Raw genomic sequence first — 19,890 nt, 5'->3', positions numbered from 1 at the left:
TTGTCATACATAGCGGATTCTTGCATTTATGCATGGAATTGTGTTTACACATATTGTAAAAGTGTCACCTTATGTGTTTTGATAACTACGTATACTAAGTTGTAGTTAGTGACTTCTTGAATATGTACTTGTTTCTGAGTATTTTTATTCAAAACATAGAATCTTGTGCTTTAATCATAGGTAAGTTTTAGAAGAGCAAAGGCCAGATTTGAGGTAGACTGATAAATTAATCTGATTAATTGATGATTAATTAGTCTGTTTGATTATATCAGCTTACTGGTTCATATAATTTAAATAATGAAATCAATACATGTGTGTTGTTACAGCGTGAACGCGTCCAACTTGGAGAAGTTCCAGCTGCGGATAGCGCAGCACGAGCTCTATGAAGAAGGCGAGCCGCTCGTCGATGCGGTCGTTAAGGACATGGTCACGCTGCCTGTGCTACATGCCGGTACGTCTCACTTACTCACTTAGCGCCACTTGCACCATCCCACTAACCCGGGTAAACATGGTAACTGCAGGTTAAACCGGTTAACTCGGGTAAGTGGGATGGTGCAAGTAGCCCTTAATGGCGCAGCGACCCAAAATGAGTCTTGGCCTCCGACACGAGTACACGCCAGTTGTTTCGATCCTGTGCCATCTCCCGCCAGTTATCGGCATGGAGATCGCGCAAGTCCGCTTCAACCCTTGGGACGTCCGATCGGCCTCCGCCCTACCGAGCGTCCCAAGTATCACTACACCTTATAAAACAAAGTCTCCTGCCGCATCCGTCTGTGTCTATGTGTGTTCGCGATAAACTCAAAAACCACTGAACGGATTTTAATGCGATTATATTATCTTATCACCTATCAATTGAATGATTCTTGAGGAAGGTTTAGGAGTATAATTTGTTAAGGTTTTGTCTAACCCGTGCGAAGCCGGGGCGGATCGCCAGTATAATATATACTATCTGTTTTAATTTATTTCTCATCTGTATATCACTTATTCGTGATATCTATACGATATGGGACACTAACACCTTCTTGCGCAGCAAGTAAGTGAGAGTGTATAGGTATATATTGAAAACAAGTATTTATTTATATTAAGTCTTCTTTGTCCCATATAGATACAAAGAAATACGTCTATGTGTAAAGATAGACTTTAGGTACACACCATAATTCGATTAACGTAGTTAGTACATACCTACTTGAACTGTACAAAATTAAAGGTACCAATTATGCAAGCTCTTGGCAATTGGAATTAATAAAACATTAATATTTTGGATAGCGACCTTCGCGACGTTTGTTACGTTTAAATGCCGGGGCTTGCTCAGTTTGCCTCTTTTATAATTCATTACTAAATCCGTTTCTCTTCAGTCTTGATTTAAAGGGTCCATAATTGAAATAAGCCTTTTCTAGACGTCTTTATAACGTTTTATACGTATTTTGCTTCGATGAATGGATTTTAACAGTTTTGATTGATTTAATTGATTATACTTCATTATTATTGATATTTGTAGGTACGTACGTGTACGTACGTACGAGTATATACCTATATTTAAGAACAATGGGCAACTTCTGTAAGGGGCGGGTCCAGAGAGCCGTATGTATATTAAATGAAGTCGGATTTGCAATCAGTTGTGGGGTTAGCGGTCCGGCGGACAATAGTACCACAACAATCTCGCCCTTTACTTCAAATTGGACTTAAATATTTAAACCAGTTAATTGGATTTCATTGTTAGAGACTTTATTTCATAGTTTACCGTTTGTTTTCAGATTCAGGTAGAAAACCCTTCAAAATATCCGTCTACAAAGAGAGATTATTTTCGATCAAATAAATACCTACGTTTTCAATAATTAATTTTATCTTTGACAGAGCAAAAAGAAGGAGGGACCCAGTTGAAGCTCATTATTGACTACCCCAACGGTATTCAAGCGCTCTTCAAACCAATGAGGTGAGGTATATTGATTTCTTCTTATCATGTTGAGAAACGTTTCAGGCCACCCCAAGCGGCTTTAGGCGCGTTGTTCGGTAAACAAGTTTTCTTCGAGAGCTGTAGTTTCGAGTACTCGTGCAAGGTCCACGCGAGCGATTTGCGGAAACTTGGCAAAGTTCTTCCGGATCCGAGAAGGTGACACAGCCGTGTTCGAGTGTTACGCGTCGGTTCCATTCACAAAACTTCCAGACACTTCTTTCACGCGACCGGCTTAGCGGCTTGTCCTACAACTTCTCCACTACAACTACTATTAAACTGAGGCAAGCTTCGAGTTCGCACTGTTGTGTATATTGTTCGATTCACAAAGGACTTTCAGAGAGTTTTCTTTCCCATAAAGTTCTTTCATATTTCGAAAATTGATTGAGTAAACCTAATCCAATACTATTTTACAAATAATAGTACAGTTCAGAAAGGCCAATGAAGTCAAATTTCGCTGCGACAAATAAAACAAAAGGAACATCCAAAAAGCCACTCTGGGGGATTGCGTGAAATTCCTATAGGAGGTGCATATCGCGTGTCAGACGTCTCAGCACTTTACTTTGTTACTATATTCCTTTTTGCAAAAATTGGGAAAGGGATTGAAATTGGGAGAGACGTTCGAAAAATAAGTGGCCGAGAGATAGGATATAGATATCGATAGATTATGGACGTCCGCCCGTAACTCTCAGGTTACTTTTCTAAGGGGTCCGTAGCTTTGCTAGGTAAATTATGGACTCGAGGGGATGCCCCGACGACATATCAAGAGGCCTTAGAGGCCGTGCTACAATTCACTCGGGGACGATAGATTACGCGACAGCCGATAGTTAACCCTACCGTTCGCTATTTTTAGCTGTCTCTAAGATTATGCTTATCCTTATGCCCGATTTGACCAACTCATTTTCGACTGAATAGTCAAACTGTATAAATTACTTTGTTACTCTGTTACCTGGTTTAAGATATATTTTTTTAAAGTTTATTTCAAGAATTCTAATTTTAGAGCCACACATTTAAATATTAATATTTAAGTCCATGTTCATTAGTTAGGCTTCATTTGTAACTCCTTGAAGGGTTGAGGTATAAAATAGCACTTCTCGAAATTATAGAAAAAAACCGCTGCTCAGGTACCTAAACAGCCTATGCTAATTCTACAACTGAGATAAATTTAAAGCCATCTTACCGATATCTCGCTTGAGCTGCATGGCGTGTTAAAGAATTAGACTACGTATATACGATAATCGAGAACCGTCACAGTCCTGTTTTTTTCATTAGTCGTTACTATCCACTGTTTAGAGTTTTAGAGAAACCATGACACGAGAGAAGACGATTAGTCGTTACGACAATATTTCTAGTATCCGACAGATTGTGTCGATAATAATGTTAAAGATGAATTAAGCAACGATTACTGCACTCGTGTTCGTCAAAACAAGAGCGGCCTCCGTGCGCTATCGCTCCATCGCTTTATCGTTTCCTCCTCAGCTCCGAACCCTAGAGTGCTTAAACATCTGCAAGATGAGAACTTGATAATCGATTCAAAATTATTTTTATCTGGTTTGGCAAAGCGTTCGGTTGGTCGTCGCCCCTATAAGTACATTTAATTTTACCAACTTTTCGTACCGCGATATTGAAATTGGTTAAGTAGGTTATTGTTTCAATGAAAGAAAAGACCCGTTTACACCTCATTAGATTAAATATGAATTCAATTAATGTGTAGGTAAAGTATTAGTTACTAATATAATTCGAGTAGTAACTAGTAGTATGATACAACGATAAAACGCGTACATTTCGCTAAAACCGGTTTTAGCCGTATTCGAACAATGAGATACGTCAAATACTAGATATTGAAAAGATATGGAATAGATATGTCAGTGTCGAACAAGTGTCAAAAGTGACGTTTTTGTTTGAAGAAATGTCAATTTTGACACTTGTTTGACACTGACATATCTAATCCATATCGTTTCAATATCTAGTATTTGACGTATCTCATTGTTCGAATACGGCTGTTTGGAAGGATTTGTTATACAGCTTCAAATTGTACGGAAGATACGTCTGATCTGGATCCAACTCCGGATAAATTCATACTCGTTGGGTCTAGATTGCTAACCCAAAGATCAACATATATATTAGCGGAAAAGAATCCACTTTAAGGATTGGCTTCATTATAACTTAAGTTTTTATTTTATTAAACGTTATTATTTTAATTTACGATTTTATTATATTTAAACTAAAGTGTTTTTGATCCACAGATTTGCGAGAGATGTACAGACGTTGCCCAATCATTTTTATTTTTCCGACTACGAAAGACACACCGCTGAAATCGCCGCATTCCATCTAGACAGGTGAGATAGTTCATAATATTGCTGGATACGAATTACTTCTGAATTAACAGTAATTCAAAGTCAGTTAAATTTGCATATTTTTTATTACTTCGGTCTTGCCAATCTATTAAAAATGTTTTATTTAAATTATTATAATATGTCAACGTATCCAAATAATTTTGTACCTATTACATTCGGTGAAATGTGTAAAAATCCTTTATTTATTTAAAACGACGTTGACCGATAATGACTATAATGACATTATCAAGTACCCGCACTTTAATCAAGTGGAAATATCACGTGTCCGAATAATCGATTATAAACTTAACAGATAGCACGAGTAGACTTATTCAGAAACAGAAAATATCAGTGCATAACAGTCGCACTACATGATTACAAACGTGAGGCAATGATTTTGAAATCAAATTGGTATCAGATTTTAGGGTTCTGAATACACCTTTATGTGTTGTTAGCCTTGGCTGTAATCTAGTACCTACGGGCTATCTTAATCCTAGAGCCGGTAATAAATAATAAATATTAGGTACACACCAACAGCCAGGAGCATTTTTTATTATTTTTATTTTATTAGGTAGAACTATATCTAAAGTTCTCATTAATATTTATAATATAACTAATTATCTGAAGTTTGTTGTACATACTAGGCTAGCTATAAAGACTTTTTTTGTGATATGATCTCTACGTGATCCTTTCTAAGAACTTTCAGTATTACTTATGTAAAATCTGAAAACACAAGAGCATTCACCTTACATTCCGAAGAATAAGAAAATGTATTGACATAAAGAGTAGGTACCTACTTATAATGAGTGTTTTTATCTGCAGGTACGCACCCGTTATCAAAAAAATAGAAACCCTAATATTATATTTAATAACAATAAGCCGAATTGTAATTAAAGTTTATTGACATAGGATACTGGGATTTCGACGTGCCATGCCAGTAGTCGGGCGCGTCCTAAACATGACTACAGAGATCTACGATGTCACCGAGGGTGACATTCTGAAGACATTCTTCGTCTCGCCGGCGAACAACTTCTGTTTCCACGGAAAGTGCTCGTACTATTGCGACACTGGGCACGCCATTTGTGGGAACCCCGACATGTTGGAGGGAAGCTTCGCTGCGTTCCTTCCCTCGTCCGACTTAGCTGAACGAAAGGTATGTTATGGGATCCTATCTCATCGCATAATAATTGATTTTCATAATGTAATGTTACGCATAAATCTCTTTTCGCATATTTTTTCTCCAGCTGAAACAGAAAGTATTTTCGAAAATATTTTGCATTGGTTGTATAGAATAGGGTAGGTTAGATTAGGTTTGTGTTATAATTTTTCAGTATTTCCAGCACAATAACAATTATGCGAAATGAGTTTTATGCGTAACATTAGGATAATCAATTATTATGCGACCCAATATGGACCCGTATGTTATTTTTAAATCATCAAAACTTCTGCTTAACTGTTCATATAACTGCGACACTGGACACGCCATTTGAAAACCTAACATGTTGAAGGGATGTTTAGCTGCGTTTCTTCCATTGTCCGAATTAGCTGAACAGAATGTACTTATGACACCTGTTGCGGGTGAACAAGTTCTGCTTCCTTGGAAAATGCTCATAGGTGCTACTGCAATATAGTGGGATTTCCGACACCAGTCCCGATCCCGAGATGAGTCTTACATTGTTCGAGTTATCTGATCGTTGTCGAACTATGTATTTCTAGTCCAGTCCTTGTACTTGCATAACATTTTTAAATACTACGTTAAAAGAATTTGTGGCGAACACTGGCTGATGCGCGCTGTCGCGCAGGCCTGTGTTGTCTTGTGTGTCAATGATCTGTCACGTCAATGAATGGTTCCTGATTTTGCCCATAGACCTAGGATTCGCTCTTCTGCCTAACCATTTTAGTTTATATTTAAATGTTGAGAAGTAAAATAAAGCCGTTCAGTTAGACGAAGAATTTTATTGTCGCTCGTCCGTAGACTTCGGCAATTAATCATATCCACAAATTCATACAGTTCAGCCTTTATAGCTGCTATAATCTTAAAGTTGTATTATTGGTAGAAAAAAACCCCAATTAACAATAACTATGTTTAGAGTCTTCAGGTTTACAATTTAGGTTATCGATGCCAACCGCACAACGTAATAAGTAATGAGTGTGCAACGAGGAGGAAATAGTAGGACTTACGATAACGTGCAACTAACACGTAATATTGACATAATCAAGGTGATAATACCTTTTTAGGGTTCCGTACCCAAAGGGTAAAAACGGGACCTACCCTACTAAGACTCCACCGTCTGTCTGCCACCAAGGGGCCGATTTTTTAATTTCTACCGGCCGATTTCGTGTATTTCGTTTAATAATATCTCCTGCCTAATAGGCATTTAAAATCTGCTAATAGAATTGAAAACGAGTGGTCAATACACAATTTTAATCGCTCATATTTAAAAAGTTAGCATTTCGCCGTTTTTCACCGATTTTCGAGTGACGAAATTGAGCGATCGAAATTCAAAAATCGCTCCTCAGGCTGTATTTCAACGAATCAAACATCGAACCGTGACACTTGAAACTTTCACAAATTATGTATTTCTGTTGCCGCTATGCCGCTATAACAACGCCGCTGTAAACAGCCACTGTCCCAACTCGCGTCTCGGCATATAGCTCAGAGGGCTTACAGCGAACCACGTTCGACGTGTTACCTCCTTATCACACTTACGTACGAATTTACAAGTGCGACAGAGAGGCAACACGTCGAACGTGGTTCGCGGTAGGCCCTCTGACACGCCACTCGGACAGCCGATTACGGCAAGCCAGAGGTAAGACTCTCGTCGTGAGAGTCCTGCACCCCTTGCTCAGTCTTCACTCCAGTCGGCCAATGAAGGCAAGCCGGAGAGAGGGGCCTGACTATTATTAGATTTATTATGTTATGATAACTTGATGCAACGTAAATAAAATATATAACACAATAAGTCCTGTAAACCAACATGTTCCTATCCGTAGGATATATGTAGGTACTTCTTGTTCTACTTATTCGTAATAAGAACAAGAAATCAAGCCGCGTCACATTTCAAAACTAATGATACGTATTAGCGGCGTAATAATATTCCGACCGTAAATAAGTCCACGCTCTGTAATCATTTTCCATTCAACTGTTTCTAATCGCGTTGATTTGGTGTTTGGGTAATTTTTATGTTACATCTTATTTCTTTCTACATTTAGATTTTTTGCCTATTATTGTCGACATGATGAAAAATGTACACGTAAATTAAGGACTCTGTTGCAAGAGGCTCTAGATCTCAACAATCCATTTACATGACTAGGTATATATATACCTACTTGGTGACATCGGTGACATAACCAGAAAGTTACATATAATTTTGCTGACTCTATATATTGACTACAATTTCCATGCTAAAGTAAGTTACCTACATAAAACAAATATCTTATGTCCCATTTGATTGATAGGTACATAATAATTAACTCAATAAATTTTAATACCTAACGTCGTTTACGCTTTAAAACAATGTTTTCATTAGAAGATATGTGTTTGAGCTTAATCACAATCTATGAAAATTTATAGTTTCGTAGGTATAGGTTGTACATTTTGAGTTTCCAAAACGTCCCGCTTGGCGTGCAGTTCTAAATCCCATACAAAATGAGACTTAACGTAAACGCGTACGACCATCACGCTATCGAATGAAATTTACACTAGGAGGTCATTCATGCGTACCCAAAGTAGGAGTATAAAAAGTTAAAGTATCTTAGGTTACTTCGGTATTCAGAATTCCCTAAGGCCACTAAGCAATAAAGTTTTTTTTTAAATTCCTTGCCTTTACTTCTCACTCGTTCTATTGCATTGCGATTTTTTATTGAGCAAGGAGTAATAGGAATATGTATTTGACTATAATCATGTATTCCTTTCAGGTGTGGCGGCATCCTTGGAGACGTTCGTATCACAAAAGAAGAAAAGCCCAGTGGGAGTTGCAGTCAGACTACTGTGACACGGTACAATACAAAACAATTTTAATATTAATATAATTTAACTTAACTCTTTTTCTACGCCTGACGTGATATCACGGCAAAGTTTTAAGCTAAGTTTTCACTGCATGCAGTAATTCGTAGTTGCTACGAAACAACTGCGTAGAGCTACGAACGAAGCCGCGTAATAAAGGAGTACATATTATATATTATAAGGTATGTGAAGTGGCAAAGTTTTACTTAGGCCCACTTGCACCAACCCACAAACCTGGGGTTAAGCGGTTAAACCGTTAACCTAATGTCAAATTCTACTGGTAACCATGGCAACTCCAGGTTTAACCGGTTAACCCTGGATTAGTAGAATGGTGCAAGTGGCCCTTACTTAGCTAAAGTAGGTATATAACTAACTGATCATGAAATAACTGCCTATAAAATGTCACTTACGAGTCATCTTTCGATTTTCAAAAAGGTTCAATTTATTATTATCGATGTTAGAAGTAAATGTGTGTCATAAGAAATTGTGGATACACACGCACATAAACGAAGCGGTGTTCAGAAATATCTGAACATGAACTTTACTTACCTACCTCACTTTAATATTTACTTGACTTTGTTCAGATATGTGTGAACTGTGAAAACCCCGGCTCCGATATGTCTGATGGTGGTTCTAAGTTACCATGGCCTGAAACTGAATACAATACATTTTTATTGTCTCACTTGGATCGAAATTCCGTTCAAGTTTGACAAGTAAACTTAATTCCCAGACAATACGAAGGTGATAGTTAGTAACTTATTATTCTGTATTGCTTTGGTATTGCACAGTAAGTTGATACGTTAGGCGTCTGTATGTAAATCTGAAAATGTTACTCCATTTGTGCCAATTCGGTTTTGATGTATGGAAATTGTATGTAAATGACAGCATGTGTGTTGAGAAATAGGGCAATGCATACAAATACTGTCGAAACGAGTGATATGATAATCAAACCTAAATAATGTACTAAGTAGTGTGTAATAATGTAGGTACCTACTAGTGAAATAAACTTTTCCACAGGCCATGTGAAACTAAACCTTAAATCAATGTCAGAAAAGCTTTTCTCCGATCTAAATCTGTTCCGTTAATTTTTCCTTATTTGTTCGGCGCGTGACAATAAATGTAGATTGATAGGTTTTTTCTGATATATGTATACAATTGAATATATAATGCAATAGAGTCTGTCTACGCTAACTTTGCACTGACTTGGCACTGACTTACAGTTCCCATATGGGTGCCATTCTGAATCCCTAACAACGATAAGATAAGATAAAGATAAAAAATAGTTTATTCAAGTAGGCATATTACAATGCGCTTATGAACGTCAAATAAACCTTTACCGGCTCCAACCGTACACCTCTGCCCCGAGAAGATTTAAATCCCCCCTCAATTGGAGGAGGGTATCCCAATATGGGACCGGCAACAAACTCGGCGGGACACATCTTTTCAAAACATTATTACATCTTATAATTAACATGCATTACGAGTAATTAAGAAAAATACAATTTAAATTACTATAGAATTCATGCAATTATACTCAGTGAGTACATAACTTTATAGAATTTGATATAAAAAATAAACATATATGTTTACGTTTGTCCTAAAGTCACTTGCCCTAACTGGTTTGTCCTAATGGGCACATGCCCTAACGATCAACTGTCATAGGTCGTTTCTCAAAAAGTTGGCACCGCCACCTGTAAATAGGTTTATGTTAGAACTTTTTTTTCGTTATGTACTATTTTTATATATAAAAAATTAATACATATTTAGAGAGACTTTTTACACAGAGGCCTAATACTTTGAAAAAAATTTAATAAATATTGATTACAAAAAAAAATATTGTAACTACGTTTATCCGTTAACCTGCCGTGTCCCAACGCGAGGTACTGATGTTCCGAGCTATGAAAACCACACAAAATATTAACTTAATTTAACGGCATTACCGTATTTTATTAACATATATCCTTAACTTTTAAAGTATTACTATCGCATAACAATATTATACTTATATTTTAAGTTATTCGGCTTCAAAGTTTGTCCAAGGCAATTCTTAACAGTCACCTGGCGCGTCACGTTCACGACGATTGTATAACCCCCACCGCACCTTTCCCGTCTCACTCCGCACGAGCTGAAGCCGTCACTCATCAGCTATCACCTGGTAGGACGAAGACGTGGTTATTGTGCTTCGCAAATAAAACACAAACGACAAAGTATCGGAAATTGGAGTTTGTAATGGGTAAGTACTCTTTATCCTGGAGTCGATATCTTGCTAATTATGTAACCTATCGCATTACTATCAAGATATGTAACGTAAACAATAGTTTAGTTTTATATGCCTAAGTATGGAGTTCATCAAGCTAATACATTTTGTGTATTCGCGATATAACTGCCATTTTCCCCATCACCTGCATATCGTCCACCTGGCTAAAACTGCCAGGTGGATGAGATTTTGCGGCAGGTTAATGTCACTGATACCACAACTAATACTCGTAACTGTTTAATTATATAGCGGTTATATCGCTTTTGTGTGTTAATTTAGGAATAAAAACTATCCTGTCTGTTAAAACTGCATATTATTGAAATTTTTGTACTTTTGTCTTAAGTCTCGTTAACCTGTCCAAAAAAGTCAGGTGAATGATGCAATGGCAGGTGAACGAAGCGTCCTTCACCTGCCATATGACAGGTGATCGATAATTATTTAAAATCCACGTTACATATACTCAAACTAGATTTGTGACGTCCCACGGGAAAAGGTACCTTATGAGGGTTTTTAGTTTTAGACATATATTAAAATGTTTTGTAAAAAGTATAAGTATATGCAGATTAGTCCCGTTCTTGTCAAAACCCAGTTCTGATGATGGGATCTATGAAGAATCGAGGGAACTCCTCAAATCTTAAAGGCATACATATAGTGATTTTTGTTTTTATTTACAAATCAAGCATATACATTCACAAAAGTGACATTGGATGAAGTGGAACTGCTGATGAAGATCAGAACGAAACTCTTCAACGACGCATAGTTCACGTTTGGCGATTTGTCCTCTTCGTTATGTTTGTTAAGCAAGATAGGTTTATAAGCTGCATTTTTGTCAATCTCGAGTTCTGATGATGGGATCCATGAGGAATCGAGGGAACTCCTCAAATCTTAAAGGCATACATATAGTGATTTTTGTGTTTTTATTTACAAATCAAGCATATACATTCACAAAAGTGATATTGGATGAAGTGGAACTGCTGATGAAGATCAGAACGGAACTCTTCAACGATGCATAGTTCACGTTTGGCGATTTGTCCTCTTCGTTATGTTTGTTAAGCAAGATAAGTTTATAAGCTGCATTTTTGTCAATCTCGAGTTCTGATGATGGGATCCATGAGGAATCGAGGGAACTCCTCAAACCTTAAAGGCATGCGTATAGTGACTTTTGGATTTACATCAGAAAATCAAGCATTTTCATTAAAAACTGTCGCATTTGATGAAGTGGAACTGCTGATGATGATTAGAACAGAACTCTTCAACGATGCATAGTACACGTTTGGCGATTTAGATTTTAACTTGGATTGGGACTGGGGCTGGGACCCGGACCCAGACTCGGGCCCGGACTCGGACCCGGACTGTGACTCGGACCCGGACCTAGACTCAAACCCGGAGTCGGACCTGGACCTGGATCTCGGCTCTTATCTGAACCTGAACCCGGACCTAACCTGACCTGACCTTGCACGAAACCTGAGTTCCACTAGGTACTGCGAGGGTTCAACATCAGCTCTATCTTGGGTACTGCGCTCCCAAGTGCTCATCAAGACGTGTCGAATGACCAAAACAGCATGTGTCTATGTTGCATCAAACCTGAGTTCCAGTAGGTACTGCGAGGGTTCAGCAGCAGCTCTATCTTGGGTACTGCTTTCCCAAGTGCTCATCAAGACGTGTCGAATGACCAAAACAGCGTGTGTCTATGTTGCACCAAACCTGAGTTCCACTAGGTACTGCGAGGGTTCAGCATCAGCTCTATATTAGTAACCACTTTTCCAAGTGTTCATCAAGACGTGTTGGATGACCAAAACAGCGTGTGTCTATGTTGCACCGAACCTGAGTTCCACTAGGTACTGCGAGGGTTCAGCATCAGCTGTATCTTGGGTACTGCCCTCCCAAGTCCTCATCAAGACGTGTCGAATGACCAGAACAGCGTGTGTCTATGTTGCACCAAAACTGAGTTCCACTAGGTACTGCGAGGGTTCAGCATCAGCTCTATCTGGGGTACTGCTCTCTCAAGTGCTCATCAAGACGTGTTGGATGACCAAAACAGTGTGTGTCTAATTGTCTATGTTGCACCAAACCTGAGTTCCACTAGGTGCTGCGAGGGTTCAGCATCAGCTCTATCTTGGGTACTGCCCTCCCAAGTCCTCATCAAAACGTGTCGAATAACCAAAACAGCGTGTGTCTATGTTGCACCAAACCTGAGTTCCACTAGTTACTGCGAGGGTTCAGCATCAGCTCTATCTTGGGTACTGCTCTTCCAAGTGCTCATCAAGACGTGTTGGATGACCAAAACAGCGTGTGTCTATGTTGCACCAAACCTGAGTTCCACTAGGTGCTGCGAGGGTTCAGCATCAGCTCGATCTTGGGTACTGCCCTCCCAAGTCCTCATCAAAACGTGTCGAATGACCAAAACAGCGTGTGTCTATGTTGCACCAAACCTGAGTTCCACTAGGTGCTGCGAGGGTTCAGCATCAGCTGTATCTTGGGTACTGCCCTCCCAAGTCCTCATCAAGACGTGTCGAATGACCAAAACAGCGTGTGTCTATGTTGCACCAAACCTGAGTTCCACTAGGTACTGCGAGGGTTCAGCATCAGCTCTATCTTGGGTTCTGCCCTCCCAAGTCCTCATGAAGACGTGTCGAATGACCAAAACAGCGTGTGTCTATGTTGCATCAAACCTGAGTTCCACTAGGTACTGCGATGGTCCAGCATCAGCTCTATCTTGAGTTCTGCTCTCCCAAGTGCTCACCAAGACGAGTTGGATGACCAAAACTGCATGTGCCTATGTTGCACCAAACCTGAGTTCCACTAGGTACTGCCAGGGTGAATAGACAGTAAGATTGAATGTTTACTTATTCACAGAAACTTGTTGTTAAATTGGGAATCGAATCGAAGGTGAGGTGGGTCAGAATCCAAAATTTTAATCATCGTGGTGGACAATAAGGTCCCTTTTTACAGAAGATGACACATTTTTCGATTATTTTTAGAAGGCATTGAAAATGATGTGGTGGACAGGTGGATGACACTCATTACAGGTGAACGATGACAAGAAACCAGGTTAACGGCAACGGACACAGGTTAATGACGCCTCTCGATAACCTGTCAATATTTTCATTGGAATTTGTACTTATTTCTCGATAACCTGCTTCTACTATCGATAACCTGGAGACAAAATATCTTTCACCTGTCCTTGATATCATTAACCTGAATTTCAAACGCCTATATCTCCTAAACTAATTGAAGGAATTGCTTCCCTTCCACATTTTCTAATAGTTAAAGTTGCCTTTTAACGATCCCAATAAAAAAAAATGCGAAAATGCAAAATTTTTGAAAAACGTTAACGTTAACCTGGCGGTGCCAACTTTTTGAGAAACGACCCATAATGATTATCTCCCATAATGTAAGGTTCTGAAAAATGGTTAGGTTTTAGAACTTGCTGCCACAAAGGTGGGTTAGGTTAGGGTTGGAACTGCGACCCTCGCAAAAAAGAAAATAGGCTTAATAATATTAGGATGAGGAACCAATATTTAGGGAAACCAAAATTAGGGTTTTTAGTGTTAGGACAACTGATCATTATGACAAAGAATATTAGGGAATGCAAAGATAGGTGAAAATACTTTAGGGATTCAGATATAGATCCCCATACTTGACGTAGCAGTCGGCGTAAAAACCTATTGTGATCTAAATCCGTTAGTATTTTTATTTTTAAAAATGTGTTGTTGTTTATTAGGTGAAAACTACGGCGCCATACGACTCGGGGCGGCGAATGCTGGACTTGATGGACATGTCAATCTTCGACTTCCTCACCGGCAACATGGATCGACATCACTATGAAACTTTCAAGTTCGTAGCTTCACCTAAACTTTTTTTCACCAATTTCAATATTTCGGATTTTATTTTTTGCGAAGACGGATGGACGATGGACTTACTTGTGTTTCTTTATTTAAATGGTATAATTTATACTTCACAGTTGGACATTGTTAGCAGATAATATATCATAATGGAATCTTGGAGAAATCGGATAACTATAATGTTACCTACTTGGTATTTTTATAAGAAGTTCGTGCATTATGCACTTATGAAATTAAAAGCGACAGCTTATAAAATTTGGTAAAATGGATCTGGTGATGAAGACCATAAATAGAAATAGAGAGATGGGAATAATAATGGCCAGGAAGAAGAAGAAGTAAAATGGGGCTACCGCCAGATCTAATTGGATTTTTTATAACTCAGGGTTTAGTAGGAAATAAAATAACATAGGTATTTAATTGGAAAATTGTTACAGAATGTTTGGGAATGAAACGTTCCCGCTGCACTTGGACCAAGGTCGCGCTTTCGGCAAGGCGTTTCACGACGAGCTGAGCATCCTGGCGCCGCTGCTGCAGTGCTGCCTCGTGCGGCAGACCACGCTCGCCACGCTACTCAAGTAACTATCTATTCTGTAATTTAGAATGTTTGCCGTTCGGGAAAGTTCAGCGAGGCTTCCACGACGGACAGATTAGGCATTATCGTGCCGCTGCTGCAGTGCTGCCTCGTGCGTCAGACCACGCTCGCCACGCTACTCAAGTAACTATCCGTACAAGGGTTCCTGATTCTATGAGTCGTATTTCAGGAACGTTCGGTTTAATACGTTCAGCATAGTTTCAATTGGTTGAGAGTTGGTACTCTTGTCAACAGTAAGCAATTTTTTTTGAGTTTTTCTGCAGGATTCCTTGTCCATGTACTTACATTTATCTAACACAAATCTTTTCTTACCCATTTTATAACTTTCATTTTTCTCTTTTTAATACCATTATGAGCTTATATGTTAATTGCCATGTCATATTCTTAAACTAAATTATTTACGAATTAAATGATGATGGAAAATAAATAGGTAAGAGAGTATGACGTTGGCATTGTATATGTTGTATACCCTAAAGTAGTTATTTAATTTGCATATGTTTCGCTCGAGTTTATCAGAATTTGTTTTCCAAATAGTTTGATTGTACCGCGCGTAATCTAATTAACACATCGATTTAGCTCTAGCTATGAGAAAATTTAATTATCGAGGACAGCATGTGTATAAAATTTTTGGTTCTCAATTTACGTACACCCCGGCTGGGTGTACTTTATGAATCAATTTATAAATACACAATGTGTCCATGCAATTTTGCAGCTTACTGCACATCCCGCTGCAAAACTGCATGGACAATTAATTTGACACTTTGTAATAGAATTCATATATGTAATGTCTTCATGTAATTTTGGTGAGCTTTGTATTGGATCTTGATAATCAATAAATAAACCACAATCACGTACACATATTTATTAGCAGTATATCCCAGCGCCTCCACCAACCTACATCTAACCAAAATATTATTTGTCAATTTTATGTTTATCTTTCTCAGGTTCCACAACGGCAAACCACTTTCAGCGTCCCTTCGCGACGCCATGAAGGTGGACCCCGTGACGCCCGTCCTCTGGGAGCCCCACCTGGCGGCCCTGGACCGGCGGACCGCCATCATCCTCGACGCCATCCGCAAGTGCGTCCAAAAAGCAGACGCTCCCGCCGACAACAACGATGTCAACGACTTCGTATGACCGCTAAAAACACCTGTGATGGAACTAAAAGTGTGATAAAGCTATGGTCTAATGGTAACCAGTCTACCCCGGACTTAGACTTAAGATTTTAGTGCCAAAGAGTATCCAAATGACATTGGGTGAACGTTTGAAGTCATTCCACTGACTCTGTAAGAAGCCATTGTACAAGCCAAAAATGCCGATTTTTACGCAATGACCAATAGGTTTTACAATTGGAATCAGTATTGATTTGTAGGAAGTTAAATATTCTGTGTATATTTTAACGGAACTAAATTATTGTTAATGTGTCATTCTATGGAACTTGCTATGTAAAAAAAGTCACTACTAAATTCATTCAGATACAATTAGAATATGGCGGTTTGTTTACATAGCTAGCAAGTTCTATAGAATGACACTTTAGGTTGATTGCTGATGGCTTGATTGTGTTTGTTCAGGGGTCCCAGAAATGTAAAGATGGGAATGTTTGACCCTTGAGTGCCACAATTTTATGGATGTGATAGTAGATAGGTAATGGCTCGCTATTGATAAAGATTCTCAGGTAAAATTCTATGGAGATTCTTGGGCCACACTAATTTAATGGGGTGATTAAGGTAATACAATGCGCTGTACATAATAATAGTGAAATGCAATAGTTTAAGTTTAGTTTTCGTTATAGGTGTTTTGCTATATTTAATTGTCGTTATCTTTTAAAGCTATAAGCTCAAGAAGACAGACATATCATGGTGGGGGGAGTTAGCTTCGTTTGATAAAGTTGGGGATTTTATTGAAGCGTTTTGATAAGATTGACTTTAGTGTTTAAGAGGCTAAATTATAATTTGGAAAATGTTTCCTATTTATCGGATTATTTTTTATTGTTTCTACGCATTTTATGGTTTGTTCCTTTTTGTTATTTATTTCTGCTTCTTTATTAATTTATTAATTAAGTATCTACTTTAATCGAAACCATGCAATTAGAAAAGCTGAAATAATATTCAGTTGGGTAGATCTCGAAGCGGCATCGAGGAGCATTCCATTTGTATCAATAACAATAAAATTACTGATATTATGTATTGAAGGCAACTATGTACAGTCGCCATCAGATATATCGGAGCGGCCAAGGTGTTCACAATATCTGAACGCGCACTCTAACGCCTTGACAATAGAGGCGTGTTCAGATATTTGTGAACACCTTGGCTGCTCCGATATATCTGATGGCGACTGTACTGAGCAATTGTCTATTTTAGAACACCATTGAACCGTAAGCCCAGTTTTGTCTGAAAACTGATATACTTGTACGAGTATAGGTATTAATGTTTTACGAAACACAATATAACAAAAAAAAAAGAAATTTGGCTCCTGTTCGCCGCATTGTACAGTCACGGACTTTAATTGTTGAGCCGTTTAGGGTTTACTTTACATTGGACATTTCATACCGTTAGTATAATTAACCAAATTAGATTGAACTCTAAATGGCCCAACCGTTAAAGTCCGCGACTGTGCCTACTATTGTGTAAGTGTAAGTATAGTTTAGAGTCAACCAATGCAAAGTGTTGTTCTGTATTCTATGTTCGTTGTGATTTTAAGAACGGCAGCTTTTATTTTAAGAACTTCAGATACCATTCCTAGAGATTAAGAACATTAAAAGACAAAACAATGTACTTCATTTAATGTGCAAAACGTAATTTGAAGAGTTGATTTCATGAATTTTGACACGATGTTTCTGTCTCGGAAATTTGGTAATATGTTAGTCTTCGAAGGCCGAGAAAATATGATACACGCTCTTATTATGACTCTACAAATAAGATCTTGTCAGATATTTGAGCGGCCTTCGTTGTGTAACATATTATTGCAGGTGACTGTACCTATACCCCATTTATATTTTTCAGATTAGAAATTTTATAACCCCAATAGTAGTCGTAATTTTATTATTCCAAATCTGAGTAACTACAAATACGCACCGATTATATAGTCGTTTACATATTATTCTACCTACCGCAATATTAGATATCAGGAATAATGCGAGGATTACGGAAGAAAAATTTAATTACCACTACTTTTTGAGGTAAGAAAATTTTTAATTTAAAAAAACGGGCTATACTATACATAAATTAAGTATTAAGTATTTCACTTGTTTTTTCGGTTTCGTTTTGCACAATTTCATAGATAGCAGCATCCAAGGATTAAAGATTGATTGACAAAAAGGAAGAATAGTCTTAATAAAATATATTTAAAATATTTAAATAAATGGTGGTATCGTATCGTAATGCTAGCCAGCTTATTTCGTAAATGTGAAAAGCGAGCAGTCGTTAAAGATGTATTTGTATTTATTAAATTAATACGTGCTGCTGTGTTAGTATAAGTGCTACGTATTGTTGTAAAGAAGATGGATGTATGTCATATATAAGAGAAGTCGACTTGCCAAAGATGTACCTACAATGTTTTAAGATGTAAAATGTAAGTAGGTATAGAAACATGAATACTGTTTTCGAAGCGTGTTTCTGTTGATCGTTTATAAATTAAAAATGAAATGATTCGACAAGTTTGTTTTAATTCCTCTATCACTTTCTGTATTGCAGCCATTCTCAAAGTGTGTTCCGCAAAGCCTCTGTTGGGGTTCCGCGAAAATACTTGTAAGAAAAACACCAGCTCTTCTATAGGTATATCTGGTCCACAGTGATGAACGAAAATTAATTTGGTGCTCCGTCAAATATTTCGCTTGTCAAAAGGGTTCCGTCACCAAAAAAGTTTGAAAATCGCTGCTGTATTGAATGACTATCACTAAAATCTTGTGTTGAATAGGTATTTACTTTTGCGTTGTAACAAAATATTATAACTATGGATAAGAGAACAGACGACGTCTCACTAGACTCCATTTTTTTTTTAATTATATGATTCAATACCTATACTTACTTACTTCGCTGGCTCAGCGAGCCGAAGTGGATCTTGGCCTCTGTCACTAGATTTAGCCGTTCGCCTGGGTGAATTCAATAAGGTGTGTTCGAGTAATTTCGTATGTCGGATAATTCCGAAAATTAGATGTTAATAACCCAAAATTCCACCATAATAAGAGTCCGTTTTCGGAATTATCTAACGGTTTTCGACATTCGTAATTACTCGAATATACCTTACCTATGTTATCATTTATTTTAAAAGCATATCTACAAAATGAATATCTGATAATATCACTCACTGCATTTGTAATAAACAAAAAGAGAGACATAAAACTGGAGCGTAAACGAATTTCGCGGATCAGTGTACTTGACGGTCCCGTAAAGGTCGCATAAACTGGGAAACACAAAGATATGTCGGTCCCCCATAAAAACAGGAATATGAATAGTACGGGAATATTAGGATACCTATTTGCTATAACATTTTATGGCTTCAGGCCTGTTTTGTTGTTTATTAAACATTTCAGTGCGCCGTAAAGTTAGGTTTAGTTTGTAGGTACTATCCCAAGATTCTTTCCTATCACTATTAAAAAAGAACTAAAATCAATTCTGTATTCGATATATTTACGTACTGGATCGTAAGTAGAATATTTGGGGTATATATACTATAATTAACGTTATATATAATTAACACATTCACTGCCACCCTTCGGAGATAAATTATCAGTGTGCCAGGTTTCGACCATATCCGTTCAGCTGTTGTTTCGTGATCGTGCTGTCGGCGGCCGATCGTAAGATCAGGCATATCGTGACATTCCTAGGCATATCGTGAAACGTGAAAATCTTTGACTCGTTCCCTGTGTCGACGGAGCCTCGCTACGCGGGGCTCCTATTTCTGG

The 19,890-nt window shown here is 38.0% G+C and overlaps 1 protein-coding gene across 2 annotated transcripts in view; it reads left to right on the top strand.

The window, feature by feature from the left end:
* The window catches only part of LOC134667449 (extracellular serine/threonine protein CG31145), a 112,835-nt gene extending 94,193 nt beyond the window's left edge, over nt 1-18,642 (top strand). For both annotated transcript variants that reach the window (XM_063524862.1, XM_063524861.1), the window contains exons 5-12: nt 327-451; nt 1,855-1,933; nt 4,198-4,290; nt 5,197-5,440; nt 8,206-8,286; nt 14,275-14,387; nt 14,830-14,970; nt 15,932-18,642. In XM_063524862.1, coding sequence (XP_063380932.1) covers nt 327-451; nt 1,855-1,933; nt 4,198-4,290; nt 5,197-5,440; nt 8,206-8,286; nt 14,275-14,387; nt 14,830-14,970; nt 15,932-16,124 — 1,069 coding nt within the window. In that variant the 3' untranslated portion in view covers nt 16,125-18,642. The remainder of the gene's footprint in view (nt 1-326; nt 452-1,854; nt 1,934-4,197; nt 4,291-5,196; nt 5,441-8,205; nt 8,287-14,274; nt 14,388-14,829; nt 14,971-15,931) is intronic.
* The last annotated feature ends 1,248 nt before the right edge of the window (nt 18,643-19,890 follow it).

This window comes from Cydia fagiglandana, chromosome 9 (assembly GCF_963556715.1).
Source record: "Cydia fagiglandana chromosome 9, ilCydFagi1.1, whole genome shotgun sequence".
NCBI lineage: Eukaryota > Metazoa > Arthropoda > Insecta > Lepidoptera > Tortricidae > Cydia > Cydia fagiglandana.
The sequence above is the reverse complement of the archived record's forward strand: the minus strand, read 5'-3'. Positions and strand labels throughout refer to the sequence as shown.